The sequence below is a fragment of the Brienomyrus brachyistius genome, unplaced genomic scaffold, assembly GCF_023856365.1.
Source record: "Brienomyrus brachyistius isolate T26 unplaced genomic scaffold, BBRACH_0.4 scaffold45, whole genome shotgun sequence".
Lineage (NCBI taxonomy): Eukaryota > Metazoa > Chordata > Actinopteri > Osteoglossiformes > Mormyridae > Brienomyrus > Brienomyrus brachyistius.
The window spans coordinates 2,355,634-2,380,612 of record NW_026042320.1 but is presented as its reverse complement, the minus strand read 5'-3'; the positions used below and the strand labels follow the sequence as shown (position 1 = coordinate 2,380,612).

Genomic DNA, 24,979 nt, shown 5'->3' with positions numbered 1-24,979 from the left:
TTCAGTGTTGCTCAGATGTGTTTTTGACAGCAGGGTTTCCTCCTTGCACAGCTCCCATGTAAATCAGACTTGTGCGTCTCTTTCTGATGCTAGATGCATGTACCTTGACATCGGCTGTGGCAGGAGCTTCCTGTATGACCCGTGATGACCTTTTAGGATTTTTGGAGATGTCTTTCAGCATCTTGCCGTCTGCTCTTGGGCTGAACTTGCTAGGACAGCCTGCCCTGGCCATGCTGGCAGTTGTTTTAAATGTGAATTATTGTGTAAATTATTTCCCGGACAGTGGAATGGCTGATTCCAAACTCTTGAGATCTTTTTATATCCTTCCCAGACTCATATGCATCTACAAGCTTCTTTCTGAAGGCCTCAGAGAGCTCTTTGGATCTCACATGGTGATATCACTCATTTCCACAATCAAGGGCAAAGCAGACTAAATGTCTGTGGTTTAAATAAGACAGGCTCCACCAAAAAGCTCCGTAACGATGTTCTAACCATCTTCACCTGATATGGTGCCACCTGAATCTACCTCTAGGCATTTTAAATAGTGATGAATGTGAGGGGTCCTCACTTTTTCCTCAGTGGAAATTAGCATCTTAGTCAATTTCTTGTCGTAAATAAGTGAATTTGTTTCTTGTTTTTGCATAGATGATGTAATTACATCACCTTTATCTACAGATATAGCTTGAAAGAAGTTTTCATACTGATATGTTTATATTTCTTAATAAAGAACTAAATATTTAATGGGGTGTCCTAATTTTTTCATGTGACCTTATATTATTATATATATATTTTTTATTTCAACAAATTGGCCTGTAATATATTTTTAAAATGTCTGAATTTACTTATCAATATTTTTGATGAAATAACTGATGTGAGTTAATAGCCACCTACCAACCAATCAGAAAATAGCATCTGTATTTTCGGGGTAAATTCCATGATAAGTCACACATGATCGCTGCAAGAACATTATTAGATAGATGCGCACATGGAGTGCAGACAAGGTGGGAGTGGAAGAGCAGGATCCGATGTTCTGACGGGTTCTGCTCCCTTGTCGAAATGTGGTACTGTAATGCACACTGATGATTGTGTTGTTCGACCGAACACCGGTAAATATTTAATTTGGCAATATAATATCAGTGTGGAAAGTTATACTTTATTGTGCAGGACAGTTGGAATTATTCAAGTAGTCACATTTGCATTATGTGAAATAATATTCCATAATAATGACTAATGCGAATCACAATGGTATTACGAAATACAATTTAAATATTATACGTAAGATGTATCTATTAACTCTTCATGTTCACAGAGGCCCCAGCAGGAATCAACTGCAGTAATGGAGAAGGAGAGAGGAAAACTAAGAGCTGCTTCTGAATTGCGCCCCCCTGTGGGGTGTAACAGAAAGAGGCCTGAGAGGCAACAGTGTTACAGCCCACTAGCATGCATGTCTCCCTGGGTCTATAGTCAGGCCAGAACATAAAAGTAAACTGGGCTCCTAGCTAGGGCTGGTCAGTGGGCAGCACTTTAATATGTGTAGCTTAATAAAAAGACCTCGCCATCTTCTGTCTTCACCGTCTTCTTCCACAATCAGCCAGTTCTTTTATACTAGAGGCGAGTAACAGACCATCCCTCCTATACAAAATGGCCACATAACAAAGTCAAACAAACAAACAAAAACATATATAAACAGCCAAGTCTAGTTGTGGAGGTTTTTAATAGTGATGCAAAAAATTTCATATAATATCTAAATTTTAGATAAGACAATTTCCTTAAAAGCTGCCTATAAATAAGTCTGTTTACATCAAGAGCTTCACAGCATATCAAAGTACATGAAGGCAGAGCAGAAGGCTAAACAGCAGTGTGATGCCGTCCGCATTGTATGAATTATATTTATACCATGAGGGTTTGTTTCCTCTCGCTGCCCACAGTGTCGTGATGGAGAGAGCAGACTCCCCTGTACCCAGCTGTGTTTCCATGAAGAGTGATGCGTCAATGGATCACCCGATGACCTTCAGAGAGGGACCTTTTCCTACAGAACAAAGGTAAATATACAGAGCCGTTACAGAGGTAACCCTGTAGGTGCTGAAGGACAGATTCGGCCCATTAGTCCTGTAGGTGCTGAATTTAGCCAACAAACTATTTAACCAGTTTCTTGACTGAGGATTGTGAATCAGATGCTGGTATTTAGCTCTGCTAATCAAGTGAATGACTCTAAATGTCACTGGGTACAAAGGGCTGCATAGAAAACTGTCCTTCCTGCCTGCTGTGTCTCTGTGTGCTGGAGCCTGATGTCACTGGTTCTCTTCTGCTGTCATGAGAAAATTAGGAAGCCGCCCCAGTGAATAAAGCTTAACATGGCAGATACATCTTTCCAAACTACAGCCCCAATTCCAAAAAGGTTGGACGTTCTGCAAATTGTAAATTAAATCAGAAGGCAATGATATGGAAATCTCATAAACCTATATTTTATTCATAACAGAACAGAAAACATATCAAGTGTTTAAAATGCATCATTGTAAGGAAAAATTTGATTGTCGCAGCGACAACACATCTCAAAACAGTTGGGACAAGGCCATGTTTACCACTGTGTGGCATCTCCTCTTCTTTTAACAACAGTCTGTAAATGTCTGGGGACTGAGGAGATCAGTTGTTTGAGTTTTGGGAGAGGAATGTTGTCCCATTCTTGTCTAATACAGGATTCTAGTTGCTCAACTGTCCTAGATCTTCTGTGTCATATTTTTTGTTTTATGATGCAGCAAATGTTCTCAATGGCTGAAAGATCTGGACCGCTGGCAGGCCAGTTCAGTACCCGGACCCTTCTTCTACGAATCCATCATGTTGTAATTGATGCAGTGTGTGGTTTGGCATTGTCATGTGGGAAAATGCAAGGTCTTCACTGAAAGAGACGTCGTCTGGATGGGAGCATCTGTTGCTCTAGGACCTGGATATACCTATCAGCATTGATGGTGCCTTTCCAGATATGCAGGCTGCCCCTGCCATATGTACTAATGCACCCCCACACCATCAGAGATGCTGGCTTTTGAACTGAGTGCTGATAACACGCTGGGTGGTCCTTCTCCTCTTTAGTCCGGATGACATGGTGTCCCTGGTTTCCAAAGAGAATTTCAAATTTAGATCCGACTGACCACAGAACAGTTTTCCACTCAGCTGCAGTCCATTTTAAATGAGCTTTGGCCCAGAGACGACGTCGGTGATTCTGGATCATCTTCATATTCGGCTTCTTCTTTGAATGATAGAGTTTTAACTGGCATCTGTGCATGGTAGCGCGAATTGTGTTCACTGACAATGTTTGTGGGAAATATTCCTGAGCCTATTTAGTGATTCCATTACAGAATCATGCCTGTTTGTGATGCAGTGCTGCCTAAGGGCCAAAATATCACAGGCATCTAGTCTGGTTTTTCACAGAGATTTTTCCAGATTCTCAGAATCATTTTATTACATTATGTGCTGTAAATGATGAAATATTCAACCTCTTTGCAGTTTTATACTGAGGAACTTCTTTCTGAAATTGCTCCACTATTTGTCAGTGCAGTATTAGGGGGATTGTGACCCTCTGCCCATCTTTACTTCAGAGAGACACTGCAACTCTAAGATGCTCTTTTTATACCCAGTCATGTTACTCACCTGTTGCCAATTGACATAATTATTTGCAAATTGTTCCTCCAGCTGTTGGGTTTTTGTACCACTAACTTTTCCAGCCTCCTATTTGATTTGATTTGATTTGATTCAAACCCTTTATTGCTGTTGCAATATACATTTTTTTATTATTTTTTTTTATATAAAATATTTTAATTTTTATTGCCCCCATTCCAACTTTTTTGAGACGTGTTGCTGTCATGAAATTCAAAATCAGCCAGTATTTTTCACGAAATAGAATAGTCTCAGTTTAAACATTTGATATGTTTTCTATGCTTTGTCATGAATAAAATACAGGTTTATGAGATTTCCATATCATTGCATTCTGTTTTTATTTACAATTTGCACAATGTCCCAACTTTTTGGAATTGGTGTTGTAATATATCACAATGTTATTCTTTATCTGCAGTAACAGCAATTTTAATGGAGAACTTTTCAGTCTCTCTGTTACATTGGTGTAGATGAATTGAGGTCTTTATGTTTCTGCCTAATTCACAGAGACCAAATGGAAGAATGCAGTTCAGATCTACATGATAAATCGGGTTCATCATCCATACTGAAGGTTTGTATTTATTGCTGATATATATTTTCTTAGCTGTTATGTGAATCAGCTTATGTTTTATACAGCTGTAAAAGGAAATATGTTTTAAACTATGATTCACAAGTGAAACTCTGACCAGGTTTGGTGTAAGTAGCAATAATTAACTCTGACTTTGTTTTAGTCACTAGAGGAAAAAGCCATGAAGTTCCCAAAGGCCGAGCTGAAGACGGTTGTGAGGCACCTAGATCAGAATTACCCAGAATGCTCTGAGCCTCAGCTGGAGGAGGACAATGACCTGGACTGTGATGGTCAGATGCAGAAGACCAGTGTTAGAGAGGTAGCTCTGAAGATAACACTGTACATCCTGAGGACCATGAAGCAAGATGATCTTGCTGACATGCTGGACAAGAGTAAGAGCTTTATAATATTATATACATGTACAATATTGTGCAAAAGGATGTTTAAATGGTCTTCATGTTGGCGTAGAACTACTATAATATGTATGTCAAAGTGTGTTTGCCATTTCAGAACCTCTCCCAAAATCACCCTAATATTTGCAGAAATCGTGCAGTATATCTACATATTTTTTTGCTTGACCACTAACACACCTCATGTGGCTGATCAATATCACATTGAGATTTAAAACTAATTTAATTAGTTAATGAAGTGAGCCGGTGGTGAAATTTAACAAACACATGGACAGGCTGTGGTGCCCCTGAGGAGAGGTTTGGGAAATGAAAAGGGGTTTTGTGTTTTTTTTGGTTCTGAGCAGATATACACTTACTACCCAGATAAATGGCTTTAAACATTTCCTTTGGCTGCCTAAGGCTTATTCACGGTCCTATATGTGGTGTTCCAGTAAAATAAGCATGATAAAACTTTCAGTTTCACATTCACAGTCACAGGGAAATATCTGCATATTTATGCGCAAAAAAGTATGTTTTTGGAAAATATTCTTCCTCTCATACTGGTCAGGATTATGGTGAGAATTAGTGCATTTTCCTCTCATTTCTTTTCAGGACAGCTCATGCTGCAACATCAGCAGGAAATCAAATGTAAACTTAAGAAGCAATTTGAGTGTGTATTTGAAGGGAAAGCTAAGGAAGGACAGCCAACACTTCTCAGTGAGATTTACACAGAACTCTACATAACTGAAGGTGGGACTGGAGCAGTCAATGATGAACATGAAGTGAGACAGATTGAAACAGCATCCAAGAAAAGGCGAACAGAAGATACTACAGTCAAGTGCAATGATATATTTAAACCCTTATGTAGGCGTGAGACACCTATCAGAACTGTACTCACTAAAGGGGTGGCAGGTATCGGGAAAACAGTCTCTGTGCAGAAATTCATTCTCGACTGGGCAGAAGGAAAAGCAAACCAAGATGTTCACTTCATATTTGCTCTTCCTTTCCGGGACCTGAATTTGATTAAGGGTGAATACAGTCTGATTGAACTGCTTCACCACTTTGTCCCAGATCTGAAATCACTTCAGTCCACTGAACCATTTAGGAACAAAGTCTTGTTCATCTTTGATGGCCTGGATGAGTGTCGCCTTCCTCTCGATTTTCAGAACAATGAGAGCTGGTTTGATGTAACAAAGAAAACGTCACTGGATGTGCTGTTGACTAACCTCATTAAGGGGAATCTGCTCCCATCCGCTCTCCTTTGGATAACCTCCCGGCCAGCAGCAGCCAATCAGATACCTGCTAAGTGTGTCCACCAGGTGACAGAGATACGAGGGTTTAGTGATACCCAGAAGGAGGAGTATTTCAAGAAGAGATTTAATGATCAGAGCCTGGCCAGCAGGATTATCACACATGTGAAATCATCAAGAAGCCTCTTCATCATGTGCCACATACCTGTGTTCTGCTGGATTTCAGCCACTGTGCTTAAGACGTTTTTTAGTGAGACTGACAGGAGAGAAATTCCAAGGACTCTGACTGAAATGTACACACACTTCCTGATCTTTCAGACAAGTTTAAAAAATGACAAGTATATGAAAAACCATGAAACTAAGCTTAAGGAATATAGCAAGGAATTCCTTTTAAAACTTGGTAAACTGGCTTTTGACAACCTTGAGAAAGGCAATCTCATATTTTATGAGCAAGATCTGTCAGAGAATGGCATTGATGTCAATGAAACTTCAGTTTACTCTGGAGTGTGCACAGAAGTCTTTAAAGAGGAGTATGGGTTGTACCAGGAGAAGGTGTACTGCTTTGTGCATCTGAGCATCCAGGAGTATCTCGCTGCTTTATATGTGTTTCTGTCAAACTCATCAGCTGACCTGCTGAAGACTGCAGTGAATCAGGCATTAGAGAGCAAGAATGGACACTTGGACCTCTACCTCCGCTTCCTCCTGGGCCTCTCAACAGACTCCAGTAAGACTCTGTTACAAAGGCTACTGGGGCCAACAGGAATCAGCTCACATACCATTATGGAAACAGCCCAATACATCCATCCATCCATTTTCCAAACTCTTCATCCATTAGGGTCACGGGGAGTCCAGAGCCTATCCCAGAAGCAATGGGCACGAGGCAGGGAACAACCCAGGACGGGGGGCCAGCCCATCACAGCTGCCCAGTGCATCCATCCATCCATTTTCCAAACTCTTCATTCGTTATGGTCGTGGGGAGACCTGAGCCTATTCCAGAAGCCATGGGCTCAAGGCAGGGAACAACCCGGGATGGGGGGCCAGCCCATCACAGCAGCCCAATACATCAAGGAGAAAATAAAGAAGAATTTATCTCCAGAAAGGACCATCAACCTGTTCCACTGTCTGAATGAACTTGGTGACAATTCTCTAGTAGAGGAAGTACAAAGATATCTGAATTCAGGAAACATTTCAGCAGATGACCTCTCACCTGCACAGTACTCAGCTCTGGCCTTTGTGATGCTGATGTCAGATGAGGAGCTGGATGTGTTTGATCTGAAGAAATACATCAGATCAGATAAAGAGCAATGGAGGCTGCTGCCTGTGGTCAAGAACTCCAGGACGGCTCTGTAAGTGACGTGGGGATGGGAAATCATGTCTGGTCTGGCAGTAATACATAAATATTGCTTGAAATGTGTAATATATGTTATATATTTCTCCTCATGGATTAATAAGGGGGTTTTATTTTGATAATCACAGCTATAGCTGTTTGTATAGCAGTAGCTAATCTTGACCACAGCCTTTATAATGACTGAAGGTAGTGATGTCACTTTTTGTTGTTACTACGTTTCCATTCCCATCCAGTCTGCCTTCTGATCACAGCACAGCATCCTAACCTGCTATAGAAACAGTGAGGGCTCTTTATCCACAGGGTGTATCAGTGGTATGTGAGTGTTATTGTCAGCAGGCGTGTTCATGTGATGGAGCCCAGAGCTGGGAGCTTCCGTATGACTGCTGTCTCTGGCTGCTCACTGGCGCCCTCTGCTGGCCTCAGCTGCACCTGGCTGAGGATGTGATGACACATCTAGTCCAGCAGAAATAGATAAACATTGTTTAAAATATAAAATTAATATGTATACATGTAATTTATTTCCCCTCTTTTATCAACAAGGTTCCTTTTTAATCTAGTTTATATTAACTGAAGGTAGTGATGCAGTAAAAACAAAAAAGACAAGATTTCCACGACCATCCTTTGTGTAACAAATAACCAAAGATACACCATCATACAGAATGGTCCGGTTTTCACTAATAGTGAGAAAACCACTCATATTTGTTTCAGTTCTGGATGCTGTAGGAAGCATTTCTGTAAATACTGGGTCGAGTGCGTGGCTCTTTGGGTTCGGACTCTGTGTCCATGAGCAGAAGGTTGCTGGTTCAGATCTCATTTTGAGTCCCCCCCCCCACCAAACACTGAATGCAATTTCAGTTCAGTTCAGTTTTATTTGTATAGTGTGTTTTCACAACATTACATTGTCTCAAAGCACTTTACAGCATCCCTACCCAAAGCCCCCAGTGAGCAAGTCAGAGATGACAGTGGCAAGGAAAAACTCCCTAGAAAGAAGAATCCTTGGGAGGAACCATAGTCAAAGGGGGAGCCCATCCTCCAGGGGGCAGCAGCAGGCCAGAAGGACGTCACAGGTAGTGGAGACATCACAGACAGCAGGGTAGGCAGGATATCTTGAAAATGTGGGGTCTCTAGGCAGCACAGCCCAGGGGGAGTAGGGGAAATAAAATTAGTCAAAGTAGGGGAGAGTAGAGGCAGTGCAAACAGTTAGGTTAGTGCAGTATGTAAGCTCCGGCAGATATGGCTATGGCAGCATAAGTAGGAGGGAGACGCAGGTTGGAACGCAGGCATGGGGAGTCCCTGAATGTCAGCACTCCAATTCCACAAGGGGGTGTGACGCTAAAGTGACAGACTGACAGTTCAGCTCATCTAAAGCCAATGGCACTGTGAGGGACCGAGATGGCAGGCATGAGGCACACAGCTAAATTAGAAAACAAATCCTTTTTCATTTACAAAAAGAAACGATTTAACAAAAGAAATAAACCTGGGCCCACAAAAAAAAAAAAATCAACTTATCACACCACAGCTAACAATACAACTAAACCAACAAGCTGACTTCTCCCAAACAAGACACCATAAGGACTATATATACTGTTTGGCCAAACCACAAGATACAAAAGAAAAAAGTAACAATGACAAATACCACAAATAAATCAAAACAGAACAATCAACTAATGCTTCAATCAAAATAAACAAAATCAAATTAACTCCAAAAACATACCTAAACAATAAAATAAAACTAAATACCAAACTATTCCACCCCCAACAAACAACCAGTCGGAGTTGTCCAATTTCCTGTATTTAGCCCAGCTCCCATATTGGCCACCTCTTTGCCTGGAACAGCCGGGAATCCCTTCAGTACTCCACACGGTAAATCAAAAGAAACACACAATTAAACTCAAAACACATTATTCCACAGTTAACTTAATGAGCGCGCTTCATCCAGCAAACTGGGTAAATGTGTAAAATAAGGAAACAAAAGAATTAAATATTAAATTAAATTAATTAATTAATTAATCAATTAATCAAATATTAATTATCAATATGCTACAACTTAAACTAAACAAACATAAAAACCATGAAATGATACCTCCCTTCAACTTAACTGTGTGGCTGTAGAGGCAGCCATCACAGGCACCGATCCACACCCAGCTCTACACCTCACACTATAGGTCTGACTGGGAGTGAGCAGTTAGCTAGAGTTAGAACTAGAGTCCATATAAACTAAACTAAACAGGAGTGTTTTTAGTCTAGACTTGAATGTTGAGAGTCAGCCTGAATCCCGCACATCCGCTGGAAGACTATTCCACAGCTGAAGAGCTCTATTAGAGAAAGCTCTGCAGCCTGCCGTAGCTCTTTCTACCCTGGGTACTAACAGATATCCTGCTCTTTATGATGGAAGAAAGCGAGGAGGGTTGTATAAGGCCAGCAGGTTACTAAGGTATTCTGGTGCAAGGCCATTCAGTGTTTTATAAGTCAACAGCAGTATTTTGTAGTTAATCAGGGACTTAACTGGAAGCCAATGAAGGGAGCATAGAACAGGGCTAATATAATCACATTTATTAGTGTGAATAGGAGTGACCAGGAATTCGACTCCTGGACCAATAACTGACCATCCATTTGGGGGGCTTTCGGAAGGGGGTCTGTATCAGTCCTTTTGAGATTCATGACCAGACTGATTTCCCTTGTATTGATGTATATTTTGATATATCTACTTTTGTGGTAACCACTGACCAGATTTGGAAACTGGAGTGATTTTCCATCGGTTTGATACCAAACATGACATACCAGCCTAGCGGTTCACACCAAATAACATCTGTGATGATTAATTAATGATTACTTATACTACGGGACCGTTGAATGCTTTAATCTGATTGGCTGACGAACGTTCTGAGGTGTGCAATTATTTTCAGATAACCGCACGGCGAACGTAGTTCCAGGTAGCTCTCTTGACCGCATTACAGTTCCATATCACTTCGCATAGTTAACTGTAATAACGGAAATTAGCATACAGTACCTATACAGCACACAGGACTAACAAAAACAACAACATGACAGACGATTTTCCGAAAGTAAATTTTAATATTTACGGTGAATATGAAACTTTCAACAACTGGGCTGCAGCAGTATTAGTTAGCCTAGTGTGGCAACTTAAAGGCTACACATGACATTTCTCACTAGCGAGGTAATAACAGCGCTGCATCTTAAAGCAGACTTACAGTTTAGAGACGGTGCTTCAGAACACTGTTGAGGGACACAGAGAGGTAGCCTAATTCATACAAGCTCTCTCTGTTTCTCTTTCTCTGTCTCTCTCGCTCTCTTTCTAATAACTTCATTATTAACTGCATTAGTCTGCTATCAACGGCTCAAGCCTCCATTGGCAGCTTTAAAATGACGTTTTGGAACTAGCAAAAGAGTCGTTGGATGAGATGCGGAAGAAATAATCCTACTCACAATAGTGATTTAAGTAGAAAAACCAGACGAATCCCTTGAAATATATGATCTGATCGATTTCTTGAGGTGTGGCAACCGTAGTATAAGCGGAATAATTGACTCCGGACCGTTGAATTATTAGAAAATAATGCGAAGCGGAGTGGCCGCATTACCACCTCGGGTGTGCATTATTTTCTAATAATTCAACGGCCCGTCGTCAATTATTCCTTACTTATATTATGCCATTATGTTATGTTCTATTACTCACACCAGTATGTGGTATATATGGTATACAGTATAGGTTACACCTTAACAGATGTATACCCTTTATACAGACATTATATGATATATTCTTTTGTCATCAGCACATCTTACCCTTAGATAGGCATGGTGAAATACAAAGATCAGATAAGGGTTGCCGAGGAATGTGGCAAAGAAAAGGGGGATGGGGTTGTGTGCCAAGTCGAGGGGCCCCTGTCCCTGGGGATCCACTCTGCTATCTGTAGGTCGTTAAAACTTTGAGCAATAAAAGTTGGAGTGCTGGCCTCCCTTGTTATCTGTGTGTGTGGGGTCACAAACCCCCCTTTTGAGGCCGAGGCCGATGTGTGCCTCTCGTATGTTGGAGTTAGACTCCACCGAGTCTGTTGATGAGGAAAAGATGCATTCGTGAGGCAAAGGATGGTTGTAAGTCAGCTCTCTTTATTTGTTGTACAGATTGATCCGGGAGCCACCCTCAGATGCACAAAAGTACACACCAAGGGAAGCTCAGCTCCCTGTTGTCTGCGTCTAGCTTTTATATCCCGTTTAGGGCGTCTACTGTTCTTGTTGGTCTCTTTCCAGTTGGCGTAACATACAATTATTATTTTGACATTGCTGGCGTTAGTCCCCACACCCGTTCCCTTTTATCTTATCTTGTTATGTTGTAATTTAGCAGCGTCAGCGACCCCCTCCCTTGTTATGTCCCCGCAGGTCAAGCGTAAGCTTAATGTCACCACGACCCTGTCAATGTACCTTCTGCTTTCCGGAATTTACTTACACTACGAGGAGGGCTGGAGCCCCCCTTCTCTTCCTGCCTGTGTTCCAGTTTGTTCCCCTTTCTCAGTGTGACAAAGTTTAGCACGCAGCCTAGCCCCCCGTCACGTACCAGGGTAGGCCTTGTCTCAGGCCACCTGGAATTTACGCTTTGTGATATGTGCATGTGTGATCCTACATATTACATATTCACATTTAAATAGCACATCTTACCCTTAGATAGGCGTGAGCGTTAGTTTGTGGTAAGACCAATTTAAATTGCATATCTGGGAACAACATATTTTGGTTGGTGTGGCTTATCTCAATTATCTTCTCTCCAGAATTGATAATATGGACATTAATTTAGTCTTTTAATGCAGAATAGTAGAGGACAAAGAAGTGCTAACGGACCACAAAGATCAGATAAGGGCCACAGAGGAATGTGGGAAAGGGGGGGTTGTTAAACAAAGAAAGAACCTCTGATAGTTAGGAGCCACATTAAGATACCTGGTTACATTATTTAATTTTCAAGATTCCTCTGGGATAATCATGAGAGCATGTATGCAGGGGTAGCTAAACACTAATATTGTCTAAGGACACACAAACATAAACTGGATATGGATATCGAGTCTAGTAGTCATGAGAAAATCAATATATAGAGAATACAAAGGCTGAACTTAAAAGAAACTTCCTTTAGGGTGTTGGGTGAATGCGTGGTATGTAAGGCAGGATGTAGCGGGGGGGGGGGGGTCGCATGCCAAGTCGAGGGGCCCCTGTCCTTGAGGTCCACTCTGCTGTCCGTAGGTCCCTAAATCTTTGGGCCATAAAAGACGGACTGCTGGCCTCCCTTATTATCTGTGTGTATCTGTGTTTGTGTGTATGCGTGTGTGTGTGTGTGTGCGCGTGGGTTCACTGACCCCCCTTTTGTGCCCAGGCCAGCGAGTACCTCTCATACCAGACTAGGCCTTGTCTCAGGCAGCCTGGAATCTCAGCCCTGTCGTATGTGTGTGTGTGATACTGCACCATATTTGACTTTAGTGATCTTGGAAGACTCATTGCTCACGTTGACAAACTGATAATGATCAGTTAAATAGGAGCCAAACCAAGAGAGGGCTGTCTCCTTAATGCCAACCACAGATTCTAGCCGCTCCAAGAGTATATTATAGTCCACAGTATCGAATGCTGCAGTTAAGTCTAGTAATACCAACACAGACATACAGCCACTGTCAGAAGCCATAAGCAAATCATTCACTACTTTGACTGAAGCTGTTTCTGTGCTGTGGTTTGGTCTAAAGCCAGACTGATATAATTCATTAGCATTATTTTTCCGTAGGAGAGAAGACAGCTGGGGAGCAACAGCTTTTCCAGGATCTTTGAAATGAGCGGAAGATTTGAGATTGATTTATAATTTCCTAAATCACTAGGTTCAAGATTTCGTTTCTTTAGAACAGGTCTAATATCAGCTAGTTTAAAAGGTTTTGGATCATATCCAAGCCTAAGAGACGAGTCTAAGACATTTAACAGGATGGTGCTAATCAGTGGTCAAATCTCCTTCGGGAATTTTGTAGGAATTGGGTCTATGAGGCTAGTAGAGGATTTGCAGGAGGAAACTAAGCTCAAAAGTTCTGATTGTTTTATAAGAAGGAAAGATTCAAAGGTGTCATTATCAGTACGCATAGGACTAGCAGGAGGCTGGCAGCTGTATGTAGCTACAGATGTGCACTGGATGGTCTGTCTAATCTTTATTTTACCATTACAAATGTAATAAAGTCATCACTCATAAAAGCTTGTGAGACTTGTGAGTTTAATGTTGAAGAATTCTGTGTTAACCTAGACAGAGATTCAAATAGGAACTTAGAATTGTTTTTGTTCTCTTCAATGAGTCTGGAGAGGTACACAGACCTCGCAGTCTGTACTTAGAGAGGCTCTTTCCAGATAGCCAGATAACCAGATAAAAATCAGTTTTCCAGATAACACCCCAGTCCCAGCGAAACGTGTTGGGTGGTCTCTGGAACTTCCAGTCTGCTGTAAAGAAGGCTGATTTCATTTCCGCCCTTGCTTCACACTACTCTCTTGACTTTCTGGCTCTGACTGAGACCTGGATATCCCCTGACAACTCGGCTACCCCGGCAGCTCTCTCCTCTGCTTATGCTTTCTCCCACTCTCCTCGCCGGACTGGCAGGGGCACAGGTCTATTGCTATCTAGGAATTGGTGCTACACACCCCTCTCTCTGCCCCATCTCAACATTTCATCCTTTGAATTCCATGGAGTTGCTGCTTCCTCTCCATTCAATATTCTGATCATTGTTGTCTACCGCCCTCCTGGCTCCCTATGCTACTTTCTAGAGAAACTCGATACTCTCCTCAGTCTCTTCCCCACTGACGACACCTCTCTCATTCTCCTTGGTGACTTCAACCTCCCCCATGACAAGCTCCTTTCTTCTGGTCTCCTCCCTTTTCTCGACTCCTTCTCTCTAACATCCAACAACTGCTCTCCCACACACAAAGGAGGTAACGTCCTCGACCTGGTTTTCAGCCGTCCCTCTCCAGCTTCTGACATCACTTCTACTCCTCTACACATTTCTGATCACCACTTTCTATCCTTCACCATTGTCCTACCCGTCTTGCCCAATCCCAGTTTTCAACATTTCTTGCCCACTCGACCAAATCTCCACTCTGTCTCCTCTTCTTCTGTTGCTTCCTGCACCCTGTCTTACCTTCCTGACCTTGACCCCTTTACCTCCTTGGCACTGGAGTCTGCAACTGATACTCTCATCTCCTCACTTTACACATCCTTGGACAAACTCTGCCCACTGTCTTCCAAACCCAGGAAAACTCGGCCTGCTCCTTGGCTTTCAGCTGCATTACGCACCAACCGAAGAGAATTGCGGGTAGCAGAGAGGACGTGGAAGAAATCTAAGCTTGATGCAGATCTGTCTTCCTACCGTACTCTGCTATCCAAATTCTCTTCAGACGTGACTGCAGCTAAAACTACCTTTTACAAAGAAAAACTAGAATTATCCTCACGAGATCCTTGCAAACTCCATAACATCTTTTCATTACTACTCAACCCTCCACCACCTTCTGCTCCCTCCTCCCTGACTGCTGAAGATTTTGCCAATTTCTTTGCTGAGAAGATTGACGGAATCTGTCAGACATTCTCTCCCTCCTCATCCACTACACTACACACTAAGGATTTCCCACCCCCTCACTGGCCCAGTTTTCCAGTCTTACGGCAGATGAGATCATGAAAGTCATCTCATCTTCCAATCGTACCACCTGCCCACTTGATCCAATCCCTTCCACATTGCTTCAGACAATCTCTCTAGACCTTCTCTCCTTCATCGCCACTATCATTAATGGCTGCATAACTTCCGGTCATGTACCTACAGCATTCAAAATAGCCAGGGTCATTCCCATCTTAAAAAAACCCACTCTAAATCCCTCGGACACTTGCAACTACCGACCAGTATCGCTTCTTTCCTTCCCTTCAAAAATCCTTGAACGTACAGTCTACAACCATCTCTCTCAGAACAACCCCCAGGATCCTAATCAGTCTGGCTTCAAAGCAGCTCACTCTACAGAGACTGCCCTCTTAGCAGTCACTGAGAAGCTACATGCTGCCAGATCAGCCAAACTGTCATCTGTCCTCATCCTTCTTGACCTATCAGCAGCATTTGACACGGTCAACCACAAAACTCTCCTATCCATCCTTAGGAGTCTTGGCATTGGTGGCCTGGCCTGGCGCTGGCTTGCTTCCTACCTAGAAGGCGGAACATACCAAGTGACATGGAATGGATCCACATCTACTCCACGTTGTCTTTTCACCGGTGTCCCTCAGGGTTCTTGGCCCTCTCTTATTCTCCCTGTATACTAAATCTCTTGGAGAAGTTATATCCTCACATGGCTTCTCCTACCACTGCTATGCCGATGACACTCAACTCATCCTCTCCTTCCCTCCCTCAGACACTCATGTCTCCACTAAGATCTCTGCATGCTTGGCAGACATCTCATCTTAGATGACCGCTCACCAGCTAAAACTCAACACTAGTAAAACCGAACTGCTTTTCATGCCGGCTGACTTATCCCCCCTCCAGGACCTTGCGATCTCCTTTGACAACTCTCTGATCCGTCCTTTGGGTTCTGCTTGCAACCTTGGAGCTACTATGGATGATCGATTGTCCTTTTCCTCTCATATCACCAGTCTTTCTCGCTCTTGTCGGTTTCTCCTCTTTAACATCAGGAGGATACGTCCATTTCTTTTCACTCAGGCTACCCAGTCCCTCGTCATCTCTCGCCTGGACTACTGCAACTCGCTTCTAGCGGGTTTACCGCTGCGTGCCATCTGTCTCCTCCAACTGATTCAGAATGCAGCTGCTCGACTTGTTTTCAACCTTCCCAAGTTCTCCCACACCACTCCTTTGCTACGCTCTCTCCACTGGCTTCCTGTAGCTGCCCGCATGAAATTCAAAACACTGATGCTTGCATACAAAGCCAAAAATGGTCTGGCACCATCCTATCTAAAAGACCTCATCACACCCCGTACTGCACCCCGATCTCTCCGATCCTCCAGCACTGCTCGACTGGTCCCACCACCCCTCAAGGCATAAGGATGACACACATCTCGGCTCTTCTCTGTCCTGGCACCTAGTTGGTGGAATGAACTCCCCCTTGATGTCCGAACAGCGGAATCCTTGGCTGTCTTCAAGTGACAACTGAAAACTTTCCTTTTTCAGAAATACCTGAAGTAATACTCTGTATTGTTACTCAGCTCTTTTCCTTGTGTGTGTGTGTGTGTGTGTGTGTATGAAAAAAAATAAAAATGTTGCACTTTCTCAACAGTGTTCGGATAGATGGTATTCATAGCCTGGGTCCTTATTGAGCTAGTATTGGAAATTCATCACAGCGTCTTAAAGCACTTATGTATGTCGCTCTGGCTAAGGGCATCTGCCAAATACTGTAAATGTAAATGTAAATCTGAAAAGTTCTAGTTTAGTTGAGCCCCATTTGCGCTCTAGCTTGCGTGAAACCTGTTCAAGTTACGCGTAAGATCAGAGCACCAGGGGTCATATGTGTCACCTACGGCTTACTCACTGGGGGCTTTGGGTGAGGATGCTGTAAAGCGCTTTGAGACAATGTAATGTTGTGATAATGCGCTATATAAAAATAAATTTGTTTGTTTGTTGTTGTCAGGTTTTTTATATCTATGATTTATCTTCTTAAGTGGAGCTACAAGATCTAGGTGCTGCGAAGCGATTTCTCCATGTGCACAGTTACCCGTTCAAGTTCATTTTCACATGGGGCTTCAGATGTAAGGCTGAAGGACTGTGGAAGTTGGTTGAGAAACGCTGTTGTAGTTAATGAGGCAATGGAATGTCTGATACTGTACTTTGGACCTGGAGCCGAAGGGAGGCTATACTGTATATCAAACGTTAACAAGTAATGATCTGAAAGCAGAGGATTCTGAGGTATAATAGATATGTGTTCCACCAGGACACCATGGCTAAGAATCAAATCCAGGGTGTGGTTACAGGCATGAGTAGGCCGACTACATTCTGACAAACACCTACAGAGTCTAAGATAGCAGAAAACATTGTTGTTAAAGGATCACTGTCATTCTCCATGTGAATATTAATTTCATGGCTTTGTCAGTAGTGACCACCAGGATTGTTGAAAAATCTGCAAACTCCAGGGACCAGGCAGTCTATACACAATAACAATAGTGATTGAAGGTTAGGGACCAGGCGGTCTATAGATAATAACAATGGTGATTGGAGGTTAGGGACCAGGAGGTCTAAACACAGTAAGAATGGTGATTGGAGGTTAGGGACCAGGCAGTCCATAAGCAATAACAATGGTGATTGGAGGTTAGGGGTCAGGCGGTCTATACACAAAAACAGTGGTGACTAGAGGTTAGGGGTCAGGCGGTCTATACACAAAAACAGTGGTGACTGGAGGTTAGGGAATTGACGGTCGATACACAATAACAATGGTGATTGAAGGTTAGTTACCTGGCAGTCTATACACAATAACAATGGTGATTGGAGGTTAGGGACGAGACGGTCTACACACAATAACAATGGTGATTGGAGGTTAGGGACCAGCCGGTCTATACAAAATAACAAAGGTGATTGGAGGTTATGGACCAGGCGGTCTATACAGAATAACAATGGTGATTGGAGCTTAGGGACCAGGTGGTCTATAAACAATAACAATGGTGATTGGAGGTTAGGGACCAGATGTTCCATACACAATAACAATGGTGATTGGAGGTAAAGAACTACAAAGAGATGATCCCCCAAGACTAAGAAGAAGAATTTCAAATGTGCTAAAGCTATAAGCACTTTGCTCAGACACTCCTAGGTCAGACTGAAATATTGCAGCAGCACCAGCACCTTTGCCATCTGGTCGAGAGTTATGCTGTAATCAGCTGGAGTAGATTTATTTAGTGCCATGAATTCATTCGGTTTAAGTCAGGTCTCTGTAAGGCATAAGGACCAAGACTAAAGTCAGTAATCATTTCATTTATTAGTAGCGCCTTAGGAGCCAGTGATCTTACATTCAAAAGTCCAAGTTTTAGCCTTGCATTACACCTATTATCTAATAATAGTTTTGGTTTAATTATTATTAACTTACTATGACATACACTACGGTGGAATAGACCTCCATGATTAAAAGTGCGGGGAACAGAGACAGTCCCAGTAACATGAACCCTAGGCGACGACTCTAAGCGACTAGCAGGCGGTCGGTTATGCCGGTTTGCCTGCCGCCTGGACTTGGCTCTGGCTAGTCTGCGATTTGCCTGGAGACTATGAGCTATGCTTTTGGACAGGAGATCGGCACCAGCCCACAAGGGGTGATTACCGTCCCTCTTCAAAAGCCCAGGCCTACCCCCAAACATTTGCCAATTGTCTATGTAACCCACAGCATGTTTCGGGCACCATTCCGACAGCCAGCGATGCAGCAACGATAATCTGCTGTATATTTCATCAGCACGTCTAGCACGGATGGGGCCAGAGCACGTTACTGACACACACATCTTCTTCACAAGGCTGCACACCTCTATGAAATTTGTTTATGTAACTATTGACTATGAATTGCAAAATCATGCACAGATAATAGTTATAGCTCTACATTAATTTTATCGTTCATTTTTTTAAAGATATGAACAGAATGCACATCCGTGTTGGGGTGTAACATCGGTTCCCTGACTATGAAACTTGAAAGGGGGGGTGACCTATAATATATTTTGCCGAGCTCAGGGGTGGGAACGGACAACGGACAAGCTTTTAAAACTAATTAATAGTCAGGCCGAGTTCATTTAAAAACTATTAATTGTTCTTTATATATTAAGAACTCGGCCTGGGATTCGTAGCTGGATTTTCAAGGCTGTCTGCAATTTTCTAACTTTGTACAGAAATTAAAATTTGTGAGGGCTTGTCTCGTTCGTCCCTCCACATAAGTTATGGGGTCTGCTGTCATAGGCTGGCTGGGGAAAAATAATACCTGCTTTTGTTTCTAGTAGAATAGATTACTGTAATGCCCTCTTGTCTGTTTAACATCTACAACGGGCCCAGAATGCCGCTGGCGGAGTGTTAACACGCACCGGTCACGGGGATCACATCTACAACGGGCCCAGAATGCCGCTGGCGGAGTGTTAACACGCACCGGTCACAGGGATCACATCTACAACGGGCCCAGAATGCCGCTGGCGGAGTGTTAACACGCACCGGTCACAGGGATCACATCTACAACGGGCCCAGAATGCCGCTGGCGGAGTGTTAACACGCACCGGTCACAGGGATCACATCTACAACGGGCCCAGAATGCCGCTGGTGGAGTGTTAACACGCACCAGTCACAGGGATCACATCTACAACGGGCCCAGAATGCCGCTGGCGGAGCGTTAACACGCACCAGTCACAGGGATCACATCTACAACGGGCCCAGAATGCCGCTGGTGGAGTGTTAACACGCACCAGTCACAGGGATCACATCTACAACGGGCCCAGAATGCCGCTGGTGGAGTGTTAACATGCACCAGTCACGGGGATCACATCTACAACGGGCCCAGAATGCTGCTGGCGGAGTGTTAACACGCACCAGTCACAGGGATCACATCTACGACGGGCCCAGAATGCCGCTGGCGGAGTGTTAACACGCACCAGTCACAGGGATCACATCTACAACGGGCCCAGAATGCCGCTGGCGGAGTGTTAACACGCACCAGTCACAGGGATCACATCTACAACGGGCCCAGAATGCCGCTGGTGGAGTGTTAACACGCACCAGTCACAGGGATCACATCTACAACGGGCCCAGAATGCCGCTGGCGGAGTGTTAACACTCACCAGTCACAGGGATCACATCACACCTGCTCTCGCATCACTGCACTGGCTTCCTCTGGCTTCTAGGATTGATTTTAAAGTTCATTTGCTTATTTGTAAATATTTACGTGGTTTAGCTCTGTCCTGCCTCAGTAACATGACTGTAAGGTATGTCCCAGGCAGATCAGTCAGATCATCTGGCAGTAATTTACTGATTTTTCCTAAAACCCGGCTGGGGAGGGAGGGGGCAGCTTTTAGTCACTATGGGCCCAAACTCTCTCCCAGAAAACCTGAGAGCTACTGAATGTCTCAGTACTTTCAAAACTAGGCTGAAAACGCATCTTTTCAGCACCACATATAATAATCTATGAAAATCAGTTTTATTATTTTATGTATTTATTATTATCAGTAATTGTGTGTGTGTGGGGGTGGGAGTCGCTCCCCCGAGAAGACATAGGGGATAGAGGCCCCTATGAGGGAGGGGCCCCTAAAGAAAACATGGGTGGTTAAAGTCCTTTATGATGATTTTTAATTTAATTTTTTAAAACATTTTTACTCTATTTTTATTTCTTTTGCGCTTATTGTTATTTATTCTGAGCTTATTTGAATTTAATTATTTTTCTTCTTTTTAAATGTTTGCAAAACACTTTATGAACGCTGTGGTAAAAACACGCTATATGAATAATGTCAGGTTCGGGTTGGACGGTCGAGCAGGAAGCAGGGAAAGACAAGGCAGGCAGGCAAACAGGCAGGGAATTCGGGGTTTATTAGGGAACGAGCGAGACAGGGCAGACGGCTACAAACCAAGAGTAACTAACATTAACTAACATTAATGACAAGTCTAGGGAAGATGGACTCAGACGTGGACTAAATACACAAGACAAGCCGAAAATAACAGGAAACAGCTGGGCATGATCGGGGAAGCACACGTGGATGATGAGGGGGCGTGGCACACACGGGGATCGTGTGTGCCACAAAATTCCCACCAGAAAGCTGCACTTGAATGGCTGACATTCTGGCTGCTGACTCAGAGATAGAAGTTGGTGATGTGACAATACTGAACTTACAAGAATGGCGAACGCATGGTTACTGCAAGGGACAGTGCTTGTGAAATTCTGCTCAATGTTTCTTTTTAACTGCCTCAGAATCTTAGGCTAGAAGGCTGAACTGAAAGCAAATCATGAATCCTCCTGTTATCTTGCTTTGTATGTAGCCTAATCGCGTTTCCCCAGCAAAGACGATAATCGCCGGTTAGTCACTGTCAGATATCGACACCGGGATACTTGTCTGATTACGCTCTTACCGATAATATCGTCATATCACCCAGACGTAATTGGTGATTTGACATGTTCCCAGGTATAACAATACAGGGAGAGAAAGGATTTTACTCATGGGATCAGGAATCCAAGTGCCAGTTGCTGCTGCATTAGCTGCTGGGAATGTTCACATCTCCTCCTTTCAGTGATATGTGTCGAGTGTAGGGACACCTGGCAGAAAGATGGCTAAGGACTGCACTGGAAGCACTGGTCTGACTGTTATGGGAGGGTTCATGTCCATCTTGCTGTTGTGTTCCTATATATTCCTGTATATTCTGTGATTTTTGGCTGTAGCTTGTACTTAATGTTTTTACCTCTAGTTTTGAGCAAAGATGCACTGACTCACAAATAGTGATCATATGACTGCAGCAGATTGTCAGGACGCACAGAACACTATGCAGACTATAATTGATTTTGAACTGTAAGCTATGCTGCTAATTATACTGAAAAAAAAATGCTTATTGTAATGCTTTGTATTTTACTAATGTGTAGGATGTGTATATGTCTGTGTCTGTGTTTTCTGTTTCAGGCTGAAGAGCTGTGATCTCATTGATAAACACTGTGAAGTGCTGTCTTCAGCTCTAAGATCAAACTCTTCCCCCCTGAGAGAGCTGGACCTGAGTGACAATAACCTGAAGGATTCAGGAGTGAAGCTGCTCTCTACTGCACTGGGGGATTTACACTGTAAACTGGAGATATTGAGGTCAGTATTACTGGGTATTCTACACTCTAAACTGGAGATACTGAGGCCAGTATTACTGGGTATTCCACACTGTAAACTGGGGGTAATGAGTTCAGTATTACTGGGTATTTCACACTGCAAACTGTGTGTACTGAGGTCAGAATTACTGGGTATTTCACACCGTAAACGGGGTAATGAGGTCGGTATTGCTGGGTATTCCACACTATAAACTGGGGGTAATGAGGTCAGTATTGCTGGGTATTCCACACTGCAAACTGTGTGTACTGAGGTGAGAATTACTGGGTATTTCATATTGTAAACTTGGGGTAATGAGATAAGAATTACTGGGTATTTCACTCTGTAAACTGGGGGTAATGAGGTCAGTATTGCTGGGTATTCCACACTGTAAACTGGGGGTAATGAGATAAAGATTACTGGGTATTTCACTCTGTAAACTGGGGGTAATGAGGTCAGTATTGCTGGTTATTATACACTGTAAACTGGGGATACTGAGGCCAGTATTGTGGGGTATTCCACACCGCAAACTGGAGATACTGAGGCCAGTATTACTGGGTATTCCACACTGTAAACTGGAGATACTGAGGCCAGTATTACTGGGTATTCCACACTGTAAACTGGGGATACTGAGGTCAGTATTACTGGGTATTCCACACTGTAAACTGGGGATATTGAGGTCAGTATTACTGGGTATTCCACACTGTACGCTGGAGATACTGAGGTAAGTATTACTGTGTATTCCACACTATAAAGAGGAGACAGTGAGCAATTAGCTAAGGGAAAGAGAGGAGGGGTCCTGCCTTGTCTTAGACACTAAACTGTAATTCTTGAATTATTTATTAGAGCATCACATTTATTTAATAATTATAATGGTGAGGTGATATTATTTATTGGGGAGTTTCTGTCTTTCTCTGCAGGCTGTCAGGCTGTAGAGTCACAGAAGAAGGCTGTTCTTCCCTGGCTTCAGCTCTGAAGTTAAACCCCTCACACCTGAGAGAGCTGGACCTGAGCTACAATCACCCAGGAGACTCAGGAGTGAAGCTGCTCTCTGCTGTACTGGAGGATCCCAGCTGTAAACTGGAGAAGCTGCAGTGAGTACAGAATATGCATTTTACACAAAAGTAACTGGACAGCAAGAAAACCCACAATGCCTTTCAGCAGTTACATAATAAACAAACAGAAACATCTTCTGTTTTCTTCTACTTCCTTATATCCCACAATCTTATCAGCCCTCGATCCATGTTAGAAATAATTAAGCAGTGAAGCAGGAAACATCCATTCAACCATATAATCCATGCAAAACATTTGTGTTCTTTAGCAAAGTTAACGGCACTGTTACAGTTAAACATGCTGACTTTAACGTGCTATGGACAAAAAATAATGGACACCAAACAGAATCGGGATGATTGTTAAAATAATTTTTTGTAATTTAATTGTTTTCTGAAAATCCATAATGTCATGGTCCCTATTCTCCTCATTTGAATACAGTGCTGCAGTGTAAAAAGTGGATTTAAAAGTGTTTAATTTTTTTAAGGGTTGGCTGGTGTGAACTCACAGAGAAATGCTGTGAGGCACTGGCTTCAGCTCTCAGATCAAACTCCTCACCCCTGAGAGAGCTGGACTTGAGTGACAATGACCTGCAGGACTCAGGAGTGAAGCTGCTCTCTGCTGGACTGGGGGACTTACACTGTAAACTGGAGATACTGAGGTCAGTCTGACTGGGTATTCCACACTGTAAACTGGGGGTAGTGAGGTGAGTATTACTGGGTATTTCACACTGTAAACTGTGGGTAGCGAGGTAAGTATTACTGGGTCACACTGTATGCTGGAGATACTAAGGTAGAAAATAACTAATGATTTCAAAATAAAGCAGGAGTATCTAAGTCTACAGGTTGACTTAAAAAATAACATTAGACTCGCTACAGTAAGTGGAATGTCGAAAGTAAGACTGCATTGGAGGCTAAGGATGACATTAAAAGTTTCTTCCAATATTTTAACTCCAAAAGAGCTCTAAAAGCTGAAATCACTCATCTGCAGGATAGTAAGGGCCTTATAATCGAAAATTAAAATTGATATAGTAAATGAGTTTAATGATTATTTTACACGGGTGTTCACAGTAGAGGACATGCTTAACTTACCACCATTTAGTACAAATACAGTGTCGTATATAAACAATAAGCAGTCCCTCCACAATTATTGCCCCCCTTGTAAAGATTTGTAAAAAGGGTTAGAAAAAAATCCACCTTTTGGCGAAGCAGCTTCATCTCACACTGAAAAAATTAGGAAAATCCAACCTTTCATTGAAATAAATTTATTCAAAGAAAAACAAATCATCAAGAAATAATTATTATCAACAAACACACATGTGCCACGATTATTGGCAGCCCTGCTTTTAATACTCTGTACAGCCTCCCTTTGCCAGTATAACAGCACTGAGTCTCCTATGACATTTTATAAGGTTGGAGAATACAGAGCAGGGCATCTGAGACCATTCCTCTTTACAGAATCTCTCCAGATCACCCAGGGTCCTCGGCCCTCTCTTGTGCACTCTCCTCTTCAGCTCAGCCCACAGGTTTTCAGTGGGGTTCAGGTCAGGGGACTGAGATGGCCATGGCAGAAGCTTGATTCTGTGGTCAGCTGACCATTTTAATGTTTATTTGGACATGTGCTTAGGATCACCGTCCTGCTGGAAGATCCAATGAAGCCCCAGGTTTTGTTTCCTGGCAGCAGCAGCCAAATTTTGATATAAAATGTCCTGGTATTTCATGGACCCCATAGTGTCATGTACCCTAACGACGTTTCCAGGGTTTTTGGAGGAAAAACAGCTCCACAACATCACAGAACCTCCACCATATCTTACAGTTGGGATGAGGTTCATTTCATTATAACCATCCTTCTTTTTACGCCAAACCCACCTTGAATGTTTATTGCCAAAAGCTCCATTTTTGTTTCATCAGACCATTGAATTTGATTCCAGTTAAAGTTGTATAATGTTTT

At 42.9% G+C, this 24,979-nt stretch overlaps 1 protein-coding gene across 2 annotated transcripts; it reads left to right on the top strand.

Annotated features, from left to right (window-relative positions):
- The first annotated feature begins 1,162 nt into the window (after positions 1–1,162).
- Positions 1,163–23,767, top strand: LOC125723033 (NACHT, LRR and PYD domains-containing protein 12-like). Of its 2 annotated transcripts, XM_048999439.1 has the most exons (8): positions 1,272–1,611; positions 1,929–2,042; positions 4,156–4,219; positions 4,380–4,608; positions 5,218–7,201; positions 21,812–21,985; positions 22,900–23,073; positions 23,517–23,767. In XM_048999439.1, exons 2-8 carry the CDS (start codon positions 1,936–1,938, stop codon positions 23,698–23,700), a joined length of 2,916 nt encoding a protein of 971 aa, XP_048855396.1. In that variant the 5' UTR covers positions 1,272–1,611; positions 1,929–1,935; the 3' UTR covers positions 23,701–23,767. The 2 variants fall into 2 exon arrangements, with proteins under 2 accessions (XP_048855397.1, XP_048855396.1); XM_048999440.1 differs by lacking the exons at positions 22,900–23,073; positions 23,517–23,767 and adding an exon at positions 8,114–8,270 and having other exon boundaries at positions 1,163–1,611; positions 21,812–21,957.
- Positions 23,768–24,979: the final 1,212 nt, after the last annotated feature.